At 47.8% G+C, this 12,978-nt stretch overlaps 1 protein-coding gene across 5 annotated transcripts in view; it reads left to right on the top strand.

The window, feature by feature from the left end:
• PLEKHA2 (pleckstrin homology domain containing A2) overlaps nt 1-12,978 on the top strand; it is a 59,410-nt gene that overhangs the window by 37,794 nt on the left and 8,638 nt on the right. For all 5 annotated transcript variants that reach the window (XM_026508300.4, XM_044387489.3, XM_044387490.3 and 2 more), the window contains 5 exons: nt 2,771-2,911; nt 3,506-3,652; nt 4,000-4,068; nt 4,469-4,539; nt 8,482-8,545. In XM_026508300.4, the coding sequence (XP_026364085.2) occupies nt 2,771-2,911; nt 3,506-3,652; nt 4,000-4,068; nt 4,469-4,539; nt 8,482-8,545 (492 nt within the window). The remainder of the gene's footprint in view (nt 1-2,770; nt 2,912-3,505; nt 3,653-3,999; nt 4,069-4,468; nt 4,540-8,481; nt 8,546-12,978) is intronic.

Below are 12,978 nucleotides of genomic sequence, written 5' to 3'. Positions count from 1 at the left end.
CCCGCGATCAAGAGTCACGTGATCCACCAACTGAGCCAGCCAGGCGCCCCATGTCCTTGAAATTTTCATTTCATATTGCAAACGACATCCATAAGGCTCTCCCCCATCAGCGAACACTCCACAGGTGGATGGAAGAGGGCATACCTTGAATTTAGGCCTCTGGGGATATGGCCAAACCAAAAGAATGACCTTGTTTTCAAGTTCTGGGGCGTAGTTATTGTTGCATTCGTCCTCCACACGCTGATTCAGTCTCAGCAAGCTTTGGAAAGGCTCTGGGCAGACAGTCAGAAGCAGCCCACGATACAAGGGCTGACGAGATTCTGAGAGGCAACACAACAGCTAAGCTAACATGAATCCTTTTCTGGCCACTCGGAACTCTAAGAGGCTACTTCCCTCCTTCTTCTTTGCTGGAATTCATTTAGGTCATTTGGGGGGAGTTTCTGTTGTTCCATGGTGGTGATATCACTAAACATCCCAGCAATAATCATCTTCCTCGAAGGAGTCCCGTCACACAATAGCGAAGCTCAGGGAAGAAAGGGTGGCATAGGTGGGTAGTGCGACAGTTAGCAACAGAGAGTCAGGCCGTCCTCAGGGACGCGGACTTCTTTTTAATGAGCTTTCATTTATCTCATCTATAAAATGGAGAGGATAATGCCTGCTTCATAAGATTGCTCGAGATAGAGACCCTGCAGCAGAGTGTGGCACATTGCCTGGCACTGAATGGGGCCCACAGGAGTGGAAACTGCTGGGGAGACAGTCAGAAGAGAAAGAGAAGGTGGATTTCTGGCTCCATCTGGAGAGCTGGTGGGCCGAGGTCACCCTTGTCTATGTAAATGGAATGCACAGGCCAGGAAGCGGGGTCTCCTCTTCTTTCTGGGGCTGCAGTGTCATTCCAGAGCCCTTCTGCTTTGAACAGACATGGAATGGAGTGGTTCTCAGTCTCGTCCTTGACAGAATTCTCTAAGGGCCCTGAGCCATGAGCTCTTGGAAGGTCTAGATTCTTAGTTCCTTGTGAGTCCCAAGGCTGTAAAAGCAGTGAAGTTGTGAGCGTTACCCGTGGAATCTGCAGACCCACACAGGTGCTGGGTTCATGTGAAGGACAGGCTCCGTGGTGCTGTGGACATCGCCCCAGCGGGCAGTTAGGGTCTAGTCTCTGTCCAGTTATTAACCATGACTTTGGGCCATTAACTTGACTGGCCTGGGTCTCTCCTATGTTCTTTATGAAATGAAAGATTTCATCAGAATTGCCAGTATAAAGGAGGAAAGTGAGCAAGGAGGAAGGAAATAACATAAACGAGGATGAACAGCACCTCACTCGCGGCCTGGTGGTGGGGAGCAGGGGAGGGACAGTGGTAAACTGAAGAATGTTCTCCATCTAAAGAGAGAAATGCTGCTTGGCTGGAAGTCCGGATTTTTAGGTGAACTATCCCAAACTTTAAATGTAGACTGAAAAACATACTGCATCGGACCAACGGAACAGTTTGGCCAGAATTTGTTTTCATGCCACCAGTTCACATTCTGTGGCCTGTGGTGTCGAAGGAGCCGTAAAAATTCTGTGATTCTGTGACGGTCCGTGGTGCCCTAATTCTGCCAAGGAGAGGAACAGAGATAACTCTTCAGAAAGGGCTGTGTTGGTAAATGTTAGTACCATCCGTGAAATGTTAATTAAAATATTGTGTAATACTCTCGACCCTTGAACCACATGGGTTTGGACTGCGTGGGTTTACTTATATGCAGATTTTTTTTACAAGACCGAAAGTGTATTTCTCTTCCTTATGATTTTCTTAATAACATTTTCTTTTTTCTAGCCTCCTTTATTGTAAGAATAGAGTATATAATACATGTAATATACAAAATATGTGTTAAATTACAACGTATGTTATCGGTGAGGCTTCTGGTCAATAGTAGGCTATTAGTAGTTAAATTTGGGGGGAGTTAAAAGTTATACACAGAGTTCTGGCTGTGTAGGGGTCAGTACCCTTATCCCCTGCATTGTTCAAGGGTCAACTGTGCTTTTATATTTTTGTATTTGTGAAGTTTTTAAGTATATATACTCTGTCATTTGATAAGCACAATGACTCTATGACATGAATATTTTCATTTTCTATATGGGACCATTTTGGCCTAGAGAGGGGTTCAATGATTTGCTGAAGGTCACTGAGTGAGTTAGTGACAGGTCAGGAGTTGGTACCCCAGGTCCTTGGGCTCTGAAGTTCATGCTCCCATAATTCTGTACCAGAGCCCACATGTATGTTACCTGTTCCCTGGCCTAGCATGCTTTCTCCTCCTTACATCCCTGGTTCCTGTTCATCTCCAGGTTACCGTGCTAACATCTCCTCCTCTGGAGACCTCCGCCAACCACTCCATTTCTAGTAGCTCCCCTGCTGCTCTCTCTCTCAGCTCCTGTTTATTTTCTTTACGGCACGCATTGCAATTTGTAATTATTCTGACTGTTTGTTCGGCTCTACATTTTTTGTCAGTCTCTGCTATTAGATTGTCCGTGCTGTGAGGGCAGGACGTGTCTGTTTGCTGTTTTATTTTTGGTCTGGAGTCAGGGGAGGGCTGGCTTATAATGGGTGCGCAGTAGTGTGTGTGCATGTGTCTGTCTAGAGACGGGTCTGTGGGCAGAGTTCCTCATATTCAGGAATGGGTCGATGGAAGGGCTGGTGAAGAGACAGGAAGTCTTACTAGAATTTGGTACATTAGCTTTTCTTGCCCCTTCCCCCGTGCTCCCCCACCACCATTTTTCCTTAGCTGCCTTTCTTCCCAGGTACCCAAAGTTGGGAACCTGCCTCTGACTACCGAAGTTATAAAAAGCCTACCAGCTCCTCCAGCCCTAGAGAAGAAGCCGCAGGTGGCCTACAAGACAGAGATCATCGGAGGGGTGGTGGTACACACGCCCATCAACCAGGTGCGGGGGGCCGGGGCTGCTGGGAGCTGCTGGGGGATGAGAGCGTCCATAGTGGGCCAGTGATGGCATAGAGGAGGCCAGCACAGAGGAAAGATAGTTGGGGGTGGGGGAGCCAGTGTAGATGGGGTAGTCAAGAAAATCCAGGACAGGGGTGGGTATGGAGAAGAGCAGTGCAGAAATCGAGATTACCGTATCTTGAGGCTGTGTGGCCAGTACGGTCCTGCACCATACATGGGAGACTAGCACTTGTAAATCACATGGGAAATGGAGCTGGGGAAGGCGGGTGAGTCTGGAAACAAGCCCACTGTCCCTCCTCCCATTCGGGTGTTTCTCCCCTCTTCAGCTTTGTATTCTCTGTTCTTACCTTTCTCCTGGGTCAGCCCAAGAGAGAACAAGCCCCGAGCCTCGTTCTGTGACATTACCCAGGACAGTGCCTGACAGGAGCAAGTGAATGTTTCCTTTCTTGTTTATTCTTTAATTGCCATGGTGGGTAAAGAGGCAAGAGAGGATTCGCCAGAGAGGGCTGGGTGAGGCGCTCCGGTTGCTGTGTGAGGAGGGAGGGGGCGTGCTAACCCTGTTGCTGTTTCCTTGTAGAATGGTGGGGATGGGCAGGAAGGGAGCGAGCCCGGGTCCCACGCCATCCTTCGAAGATCCCAGAGTTACATCCCCACGACAGGCAGCCGCGTTCCCTCCGGGGCCCCCTTCATTAAGAGCGGCTACTGTGTGAAGCAAGGGAATGTGGTGAGTGTTGGCGCTGGGGCTCGCGCGAGCCCTGGTGACCCCTGGGAGCGGTGGCTGTGGGTGTGGCACCGGGGCGAGCTGGCTGGCAGGAGGCGCTGCCTTCCTTGGCACCAGCTCCCTCCTAAACCACTTCCCAAACCGGTGGGAGGTTTGGGACGAAACACTCGCCCCTGCGTGTTGGAGGCTTTGCCCCTTGATAGGAAGAAGTCTTTGAGGCCCCTCACCCTGAAGTCTGAACGTGGGCACCCCGCTTCCTTCCGGCTGGGTACCCAGGAAGGTAGAACTAGAAAATTCTCTGGAATGCTGGGGCCTCTTCTTAATGTCTCGCTCTTTACTTTTTCTTTCAGCGGAAGAGCTGGAAACGTCGCTTCTTTGTGCTTGATGACTTTACTATCTGCTACTTCAAGTGTGAGCAGGTTTGTGGTCGTGCCGGAGCCCTTCTGACGGGTCGTGGAAGCAAGAGGCCCGTGAATAACACCCACCTGTGTGCGTAGTCGAGACGCGGACACGCACACAGGCTCCCGAGGTGCCGCCGTCTCCCCTCCCTCTCTCCTGTGTGCGCATCTTTACCTTCATACGGCAACACGGCCTTAACTTCCTCCCTCCCGCCATGCAGCGAGCTGCTCTGTGGTCAGAGCCACAGAGCATCTTCTTAGAATTTTTTCCTCACTTGATAGTTATTTTGAGACCTTGCCTTGTTTGCAGCCTGGTGTTAGCCAACCATCTCAGACCAGAGATGTACGTCAGTCGGCTGGTCTGGGTTGTGGCGTTATGTGGATAGCCTCGCTCATCTTTCTTTACTTGTTTTTTCTACAGGACCGAGAACCACTGCGCACTATATTTCTCAAGGACGTTCTCAAGACCCATGAGTGTCTGGTCAAATCTGGGTAATCATCCGTGCTTATTCTTTTCTGATCAAAATCCCCCATTTGCTTGCTTACAGCTTTGTTTACTACCCTTCTGAGGCTCTATTCAAGAACCCTCTTCCATGCGCATGACAGGGGCTGACATCTCACTGCATCCAAACCGATGCAGCTAAGAGACCACCCTGGGCAAGCTCACTTTTTCCCACTCTGGCTCCTGAGGAGATGGGCTGAGCCTACATAATAATTTTCTGGTGGAGAAAAAGAAAGAATATAGGAACAAAGAGGAGAGTGGTGTTGGGATGCTTCCCAAGTGTTAGAATTAGATGCTCATTGCCTGGGAGCCCGAGGGCTCAGAGTAGAGACTGTGCCCTTAGGTTTCTCACTTATTAGCACTTCTGCTCAGATCACTTAGTGCTTCTTCCCCAACCTTCTTATGCTTTCTCCTCCTTTTGACAAAGTCCCTGACGTCCCCTTAACACAAGGGTAATTCACAGCAACTCTGTGGGACTCCCTTTGGACGTTTCCACTTCCCAGTAGGAAATGATTTACCTTCCACAAGCCATAGTGCATGGGATGAGTTTGAGATCTGGGGCCCCGAGCAAGGGCCTTCCTGTAGTCAGTACAGATACAGATGCCCTTAGAACTAACCTTTAGAAACCCAAGGGTATTTGGGCATCTAGAAATCCTCCTTTTGCCCCCCCCCTTTTTTTTAAGATTTTATTTATTTATTTGTCAGAGAGAAGCATAAGCAGGGGAGCAGCAGAGGGAGAGGGAGAAGCAGGCTCCCTGCTGAGCAGGGAGCCCGATGTGGGGCTCGACATGACCTGAGCCGAAGGCAGACGGTTAACTGACTGAGCCACCCAGGCGCCCCAATCTGGAGTCTTTAGAGACTATTTGTGTCTTTCCATCCCATGGATGGTGTGCAGTGCATCATCCCAGCATCATCAGGGAGGGGATTAGCAGCAGGCAGACTGTTCTCATAGGGAGGCATGGGATGGTCTCGTATGCTGACCAATGCCGCATGACCCAAGGAAGCAGGGACTGAAACTGGGGCTGTACTGACTCTTGCAAATGACAGTTGCAGAGTAGAGATTAGGGAAGTTCTCAGTGGCAATTTGTCATCTGTGCAACTGGCTGTAGATGGAAGTTCAGAAGTGTGGTTCCAGAGCTTGATGGTGGGTGGAGGAGAGATGGGACATGACTCATCCTCAGAGATGGATCCTGCCTCCCCTGACCAGAGAGGGCCCGTGTGGACAGGTAGCTGTACAGCCACCTGGGCGTGTAGGGCAGCTTAGCGAGCCCAGACGACGTGTGGTCCCAAGAGCGCTCTGCACTTTGCTGGAGTCCCTTGCTGCCAGAGTCAGACTGAATTCTTAGTGAAGGAATTAGGGGAGCTGAAGACCATCAGGGAAGGAGGTCTGCAAGGCTCTGCGGGTTCCAGGTCTTTGAGACTGTGCGGCCTTCCCGGATCCGGTCAGGAAGCTGTAGTCCACAAACGTTTGTTAAATTGAGTTGAATTGAACTGAACTGAATTGAAAGGCAACACATAGCCTGGGAAGTAGATGTGACAAGGGCGGGGATTTCCTCCCTGCTTTGTGTTCATCTCCTCAGTGGTTGATGACATGAGTGTGCTGTATGTGGGTGAGTAATATAAAAAGTGAACACATTTTAGCCAGAAAGAAGAGCCATCTCTCCTCAGAAAGTAATGACGGTCAGTGAAAAGTGTTTCAAGCCACTATGTGGCGTACGTTGTACAGATGCCTCATATACTCTCCACATTGATCTTTGGGGATGCCAGCCTGATAAGGGAGGTCTTCTCATCTGCATTCTATTGTTGGGGTACAAAGGCTCCCAAAGGTTTTAAAATATTCCTAAAACTCCTTTTCTCTACATGGAGTTGGGATTTGGCCCCAGGTCCTTCTGACCCCCGTCTTGCTGTCCCTTCCCATGTGGGTCCTTAGTCTCATGCCCCTCCTCTGCCTGGTTCCCATGTCACAGGCCCAGTGCCTGCCACGTCCTTCCAAGTCTTCATTCCCAAAGCCAACTCTGCCTGTGATCGGTCCTTTTTTGGAATTATTCTCACTCTTGGCATACGGCACACAGTCTAACGTCTAATTGTATAGTTTTGCTTTTTTTGGTTCTTTTATTGGGAAAGAATTAGACCTTTCACTCTTTACGTATTGCCCACAGCACCAGGATACACACAGCAGGCACTCAACACTGCAAATAATTTTGGCTGATTTGAGGTTTGTCGCTGAGTACCAGCTACTTCTCACCTTCTTCCCTGCAGAAGAAGGATTCTTCTTCCCAAACTCACACCCAATTTGAGCTTCTTAAATTAGTCTACTCTATCACTCCATTTCCAGTAGCTCCCTGTTTCAGCCCAGTACAGGGTGGCACAGAGCGGGAATTTCTTTCTTTCTTTTTCTTTTTTTAAAGATTTTGTTTATTTGAGGGAGTCCCTCAAATAAGAGCGTGAGCACACGGGTGAGTGGGGGGAGAGGGAGAGGGACAAGCAGACCCCCCAGTGAGTGGGGACCCCGACATGGGGCTCTATCCCAGGATCCCAGGATCATGACCTGAACCGAAGTCAGATGCTTAACCAACTGAGCCACCCAGCACCCCACAGAGTGGGGGTTTAATGAAGCTGATAAGGTGGCTGCTTGGGGGGAGGAAGGTTTTGGAAATGAGAGTTGGTTCCCTTAGGAGAGGCAAGCGGTAGGGGAGTTATTAAAAGCATAGACTCTGGAGTCAGACCTGGGTTCAAATCCTTACTCTGCTGTTTACTAACTTTGGCACCAAGTCACATGACCTCTCTGAGCCTGGGTTTCCTCATCCTCAAGGTAGGGAAAATCTTAAGTTCCTTATTGGATTGTTGGAAAGATTGGATGAAGTAACGCACACAAAAGCACTCAAAGAACAGATTGGTGGTTGCCGGGGGTGGGAGGTGGGTAAAATGGGTGAAGGGGAGGTCAAAAGGTACAAACTTCCATTTCTAAAATAGATAAGTCCTAGGGATGTACTGTACAGCATGGTAACTATAAGCAATAATGTATTGCGCATTTGAAAGTTGCTGAGAGAGTGGACCTTAAAAGTTCTCTTCACGAGAAAAAAAGAACTTGTAACTCTGTGGCGATGGATGTCAGCTAGGCCTCTTGTGGTCAGTTCACAATCAATAATAATATTGGATCACTATGTTACCTACTTGAAACTAATAAAATGTTACATGTCAAAGTTCTCTCTCTGTATTTATATATAAATAATATCTTACATAGTAATATATAAAATAAATAATTGGTTAGTTATATTTACATATTTCTAAAACCAAAAAATGTTCATCCGTTTGACCCTGAAAAAAACCACTTAAAGCAGTGCTTTGCCCAAAGAACTAGACATCTTAGCCCCTAAAAAAACCCCTGACAGGTGCCTGGTGACTTAATCGGTTAGGTGTCTGAGTCTTGGTTTTGGCTGGGGTCATGATCTCAGGGTCCTGAGATCGAGCCCTGTGGGGAGCCCCACATGGAGCCCTGAGTTGGGCTCTGAGCTCGGCGGGCAGTCTGCCTGAGATTCTTTCCCCTCCCCACCCCGCTCCTCCCCCTGTGCTCTCTCTCTCACCAATAAATACGTAAATCTTTAAAAGATAATAAAATAATAACCCTCCCCCCACAACTATGGGATGTGGTGGATATTAGGCAGGAGGTTTTAGAGGGAAAGGAGCTTTATCTTGTTAGAACTGGTGGTGGGGTGTAGGTGTGGGGTTTCCCAGGATGGTGAAGCCTCCTTGTGCCGGTAGGAAGTGAAGCTAGAGGAGACCCCCTCATGTTTTTTGAGGCAGAGACTGGAGGAGGAATGACCGGGGAGCCCCCTTTATATGGTAGAGGGCGCTGGAACCTCGACTTAGGATGAATCAAGCCCTCAGTGTGTGTGCGCGCATGCCTGGTAACTTTCTTTCTCTTTGTCTAGTGATCTCTTAATGAGGGACAACCTGTTTGAAATCATAACAAGCTCCAGGACCTTCTACATACAGGTAAGAACTCACTCTGGGAAGACTTCGGTATTGTGTCTCTGTGAATAGTGTGCTGATAGGTCTTGCCCTTTCCTTTGCTTTCTCTTTTATTTTGTTTGAAGTTTCTAAAGGGTAAATTTAGCCCCCGATTGTCAGTCTGAGTCCCATTTTATTCTAAACAGGATGTTTGCCAGAAGCTTCCCAACCATAAAATAGAGCAGGTTGAGCCTCTGAACTGGGGAATGCGAATTTGTACCAGCTGCTCTCAGCTGCTGGGCGCCAACTAAGCAGAGAAAAGGAGAACTAGCCAGTGGTTTCACTTCTCCTCTGGAGGGTATTTATAAGCCCCGCCTGTGTGGACATCTCTGTGTGCGGAAGGACAAAAGCTCAGAAGGCCCTGTGCAGGCACCAGGTGCAAAGCCCAGCTGCACAGAGAAAGTCATTGGGCTCTGACAGTTCAGCTTTCCGAAGCTTCTCCCTCCACCCACGGCTTTGGAGCTCTCCCAGCTCTTTCTCAAATCATAGGAGAGAGAAAGGCAGATACCCGAGCAGGGCCTAGACTCTCAGCGCCAAGTCCATATCCGAGCCGGCCTAGCAATCTCCGGAACATGCCTTGATCCACACAGTGTCGTGATAATGCCTCATTTCCGGCCTAGATGCTGTCCTAATGTGTTGGTTCAGAGGTGGGGCTCCCCAGCCAAGGCCGTTCAGGGTTCCTCGTGCTCTTCCTTTGCTCTTCCTTTGCTCTAAGTGTCAGTCACCACTAAGAACCATCCCTTCCACAGGACCCCTCCTCCCCCCTTTCTTGGGCAGCAGCTCCATAATCCTGACCCCTCCGAGCTGGTCCTCCTGCCCCCCAGCCAAGCAGACATACTAGCAGCCTTAACTCTCTGTGGGCTCCGCTCATTTACCCAAGCTTGTGTCACTGGGGAAGAGATAGCATAAGGCCGCTGTGGATGGCATTGCTGGGGTTGTTAGAGCTGGTTCCATTGTCATTCGGGGACACAGTTTAACTGTAGGTGCAAAAGAGTTTCCAGTTCTTGCATTTAACAGGTGTATGCAGAGTATCCTTAGAATGCCAGGCATTTTGCCTCATACCGGGGGCACTGTTAAACAGAACAGATCCTGAACCAGAGGGAGAGAGGTGGTCAAGTAAACAGGCAGTTAAAACAGTATGATGGGGTAGTGGGGGAGGGAGTGTTGGGTAGATGAACGCTGGGGGGAGGGGGTTTAGTGCAGTGAAACTATTCTGTATGATACTTTAGTGGCGGATGCATGAAATAGAACTTTATAGCACAAGGTAAGAGTAAAGAGTAGAAAACTTTAATATATGTGAGTTTAAAAAATCACTTAGGAGGTCAGATGATTCCAGCAGGCATGTAGACGATGACAAAAGAACTGAAATGCGTCACAAGTATGGAACAACCTCGCTGAAGGGGCTGAGGGTATAAAAAACAAAAAAAACAAAAACCGAAAAACCAGTGTGGTTACTGCTATCATTACAGTGAGCAGTGGTTGTCATGGGAACTCATAAAAAGAGCACCTTCCCCGTCTCAGCGAGTCAGGGAAGGTATCCTGAAGGAAGACACATCTAAACCGAGTCAGCTGGGGGAAGAGTGGCCCAGGCAGAGGGAACAGCCTGTGCGAAAAAGCCTGGAGAGAAAAGGAGCACAGAGCACACGGAAGGCTGGGACGCCCATACGGAGGGCCCAGGCCTTATAGCCCTTGTCAAAGAGCTTGTACTTTATCCTGAAGGTGAAGGCCCCTTGAAGTGGAGCCAGGGAGTGGCCCTATTAGCTCTGCCTTCTAAAAATACCACGGGGGCAAAAGATCTTTCAAGCCTTGTTTTCCTCATCTGTAAAGTGGAGGTGATATCTTTCAACCCAACCGCATTCCTGGTGTGCGGGCTGTGAGTTTCCAGGCCCAGTACAGTATAGACCCAGATGAAGGAGGGTAAGACAGGAGGTGGGGAGAGCAGTTTGGCGGCTGTCATAGTCATTCGGGTCAGGGATGAAGGAAGCTTGAACTAGGAAGGATGGAGAATTTAAAAGCTATGGTAGAGTATTTTCTGGGACATGGTTGTGGGTTGAATGTGGGGGTGAGGGGATCCAGGGGAGGTAAGGAGACTGCTGGGTGTTCGGCCTGGGCCTCAGGGTGCCTGATGGCAGCTGTCACTCAGACGGGAGCATGGGAGGAGGGATTGGTGAGTGGAAAGGCAGCCTTCGTGTTGGGGGTTCTGAGCTGACAGTGTCTGTGGGACATTTGGGTTGACATGCAATGAAGGTCCTCCAGTGCCTGACACATGGGTGGTACGAAATAAGTATTTGTCAAGTGAAAGATTATGCTGGGAAAGAGCTTTGGACAAGGGAGAGTGATTTGGGAAACATGAACTCCAACAAAAACAATGTTCAAAACACTTGTGAACGAAGCGTGTGGACATTTACCAGAAGCTTCTCATCACTTCTGCCCTCCTTTGCCTTGTGCTCCCACATTTTTGGGATAAAAGGACACTAGCATCACCATGAAATAAACACATAAGTGAATGGACAAGTCTGTTTATAGCACCTAACTCAAAGAGAACAGAAAATTGAGAAGAATATAGAGTAAAAATCATTAAGAATATGTCTTTATTTATTTTCAGGTAACAACGAAAAACTCATTTATGTTGACAAAAGTAATATTTTATGAAAAACAGGTATATTTCTAAAATAAAAAAAGCAACAAGAGTAGCATTGTTTTTTACATTTTTGCAAATCTCTTTAATGGCTGGCTTAATCGAGGACAGCTGGATCCTCCTATCTGCTCCCGCATTCTCTCTGTGGCCATATGTTGTTTTGGTTGAAGATATGAAGAAAATCTGGCCTCACACAGATACGTATTTGGAAAAAAGGAATACTTTAATAGCTTTTTCAGATAATTGTGGATATTTTTCTTTGATTCTATATCAAAACTTGACAAATGGTATTTCCATCATGTTTAGATGTAGAATTGGAAGCCGATATCAATATCCATAGACTTTGAAACTCTTACACTAAAATCCACTCGTCAGTTTTACACTTTGAACGGATCCTTTTTACCAACGCATGATTTTGTAACTGCGTGCCCTGGTCGTTAGGAAAATAATGGTCCCATGGGGGTACGCGAATCTTCCAAATGTTGACACATTTTATTATATAATATCAAAAAATCACATTTGTTAATATCACCACAAGGATCATCATCAACAAAGTTGTTAAGTACAGAAAGCTGTCAAGCTTATGGAGGAGGATACCAGTTTTTGGAATTCTAATTTAGTCAGAAAGCTCAAAATTCATCATTTGCAAAAAAAAAACAAAAACAAAAACAAAACAAAACTTTCATGATTTTGCTTGACTAAATGGACACATTTCATTCATTTTTGAGACAGAGTCCACCATATCCCTAAGTCTGAATAAGTTCGGCTGGCAATTCGTCAGTCATTTGTTCCAAGTAAAAACCGTGTTTCACACAAAGGGTAAAAGCGTATGACGACTCCTACAGTTTGGTGCTGGCAGCTTTCGCCACCAGGCCACACTGGCAAAATTCTGACCTGCTTCCTGGTGTAAGTTCAGTCACTCTGCCTGAAAGAAACATGTATACGCCGTATTCGGGGAAGCTGGACCAGAGAGCTGTAGGCAGAGCAAACAGGGCACAGAGGCTTGGGCGACAGAATGGGGCTGGTGTCCAACTACCAAGAAGTTGGTCATTTACCTTCTGTCCCCTATGCCTTCTGTGTCACGCTGACCTAGAACTTGAACCCTGGGACGCTACCGTTTGTTGGACACTCAGTTGAGACAGACACAGTGCTTACAGGCAGCATATCGCTTAGTTTCTCAGCAATCTCTGAGGCCATCTCCATGTGACAGATGAGGAAATGGAGTGTCTGAAGGTAAATTATTTGTTCGAGATCATAAACCCGGTGAACTGTGGAGCCGGACCTACTCACTTGTGTTGTTTAAAAGCAGCTTGGTATGAAATCAGAGAGGGAGACAAACCATAAGAGACTCTTAATCATAGGAAACACACCGAGGGGTGCTGGAGGGGAGGGGGTAGGGGGATGGGGTAACTGAGTGATGGACATTCAGGGGGTGTGTGATGGAATGAGCACTGGGTGTTATATATAAGACCGATGGATCACTGAACTCTACCTCAGAAACCAATCATACATCATATGTTAATTAATTGAATTTAAATGGAAAAAAAGTATATAAAAAAAATAAAAGCAGCTCGGTGCAGAGCCCAAGATGTAGAGGGTGTGGCCATGGATGACCAGGAGAAACCAGCTTGGGGGGACTGGCTGTCATGGCAGTTGGATCATGGTGACCAAGATCCGGGATCTGGCAGTAATCAGGTATCTAAGCTTGGGGAGTCAGCACACTTATCAGCCTGTAGACGGTTCTCAGTCCTGGGCAAGGGTTCAAGATGAGATTTCAGTC

The sequence above is a fragment of the Ursus arctos genome, unplaced genomic scaffold (assembly GCF_023065955.2).
Source record: "Ursus arctos isolate Adak ecotype North America unplaced genomic scaffold, UrsArc2.0 scaffold_27, whole genome shotgun sequence".
NCBI classification, from domain to species: Eukaryota; Metazoa; Chordata; class Mammalia; order Carnivora; family Ursidae; genus Ursus; species Ursus arctos.
The sequence above is the reverse complement of the archived record's forward strand: the minus strand, read 5'-3'. Positions and strand labels throughout refer to the sequence as shown.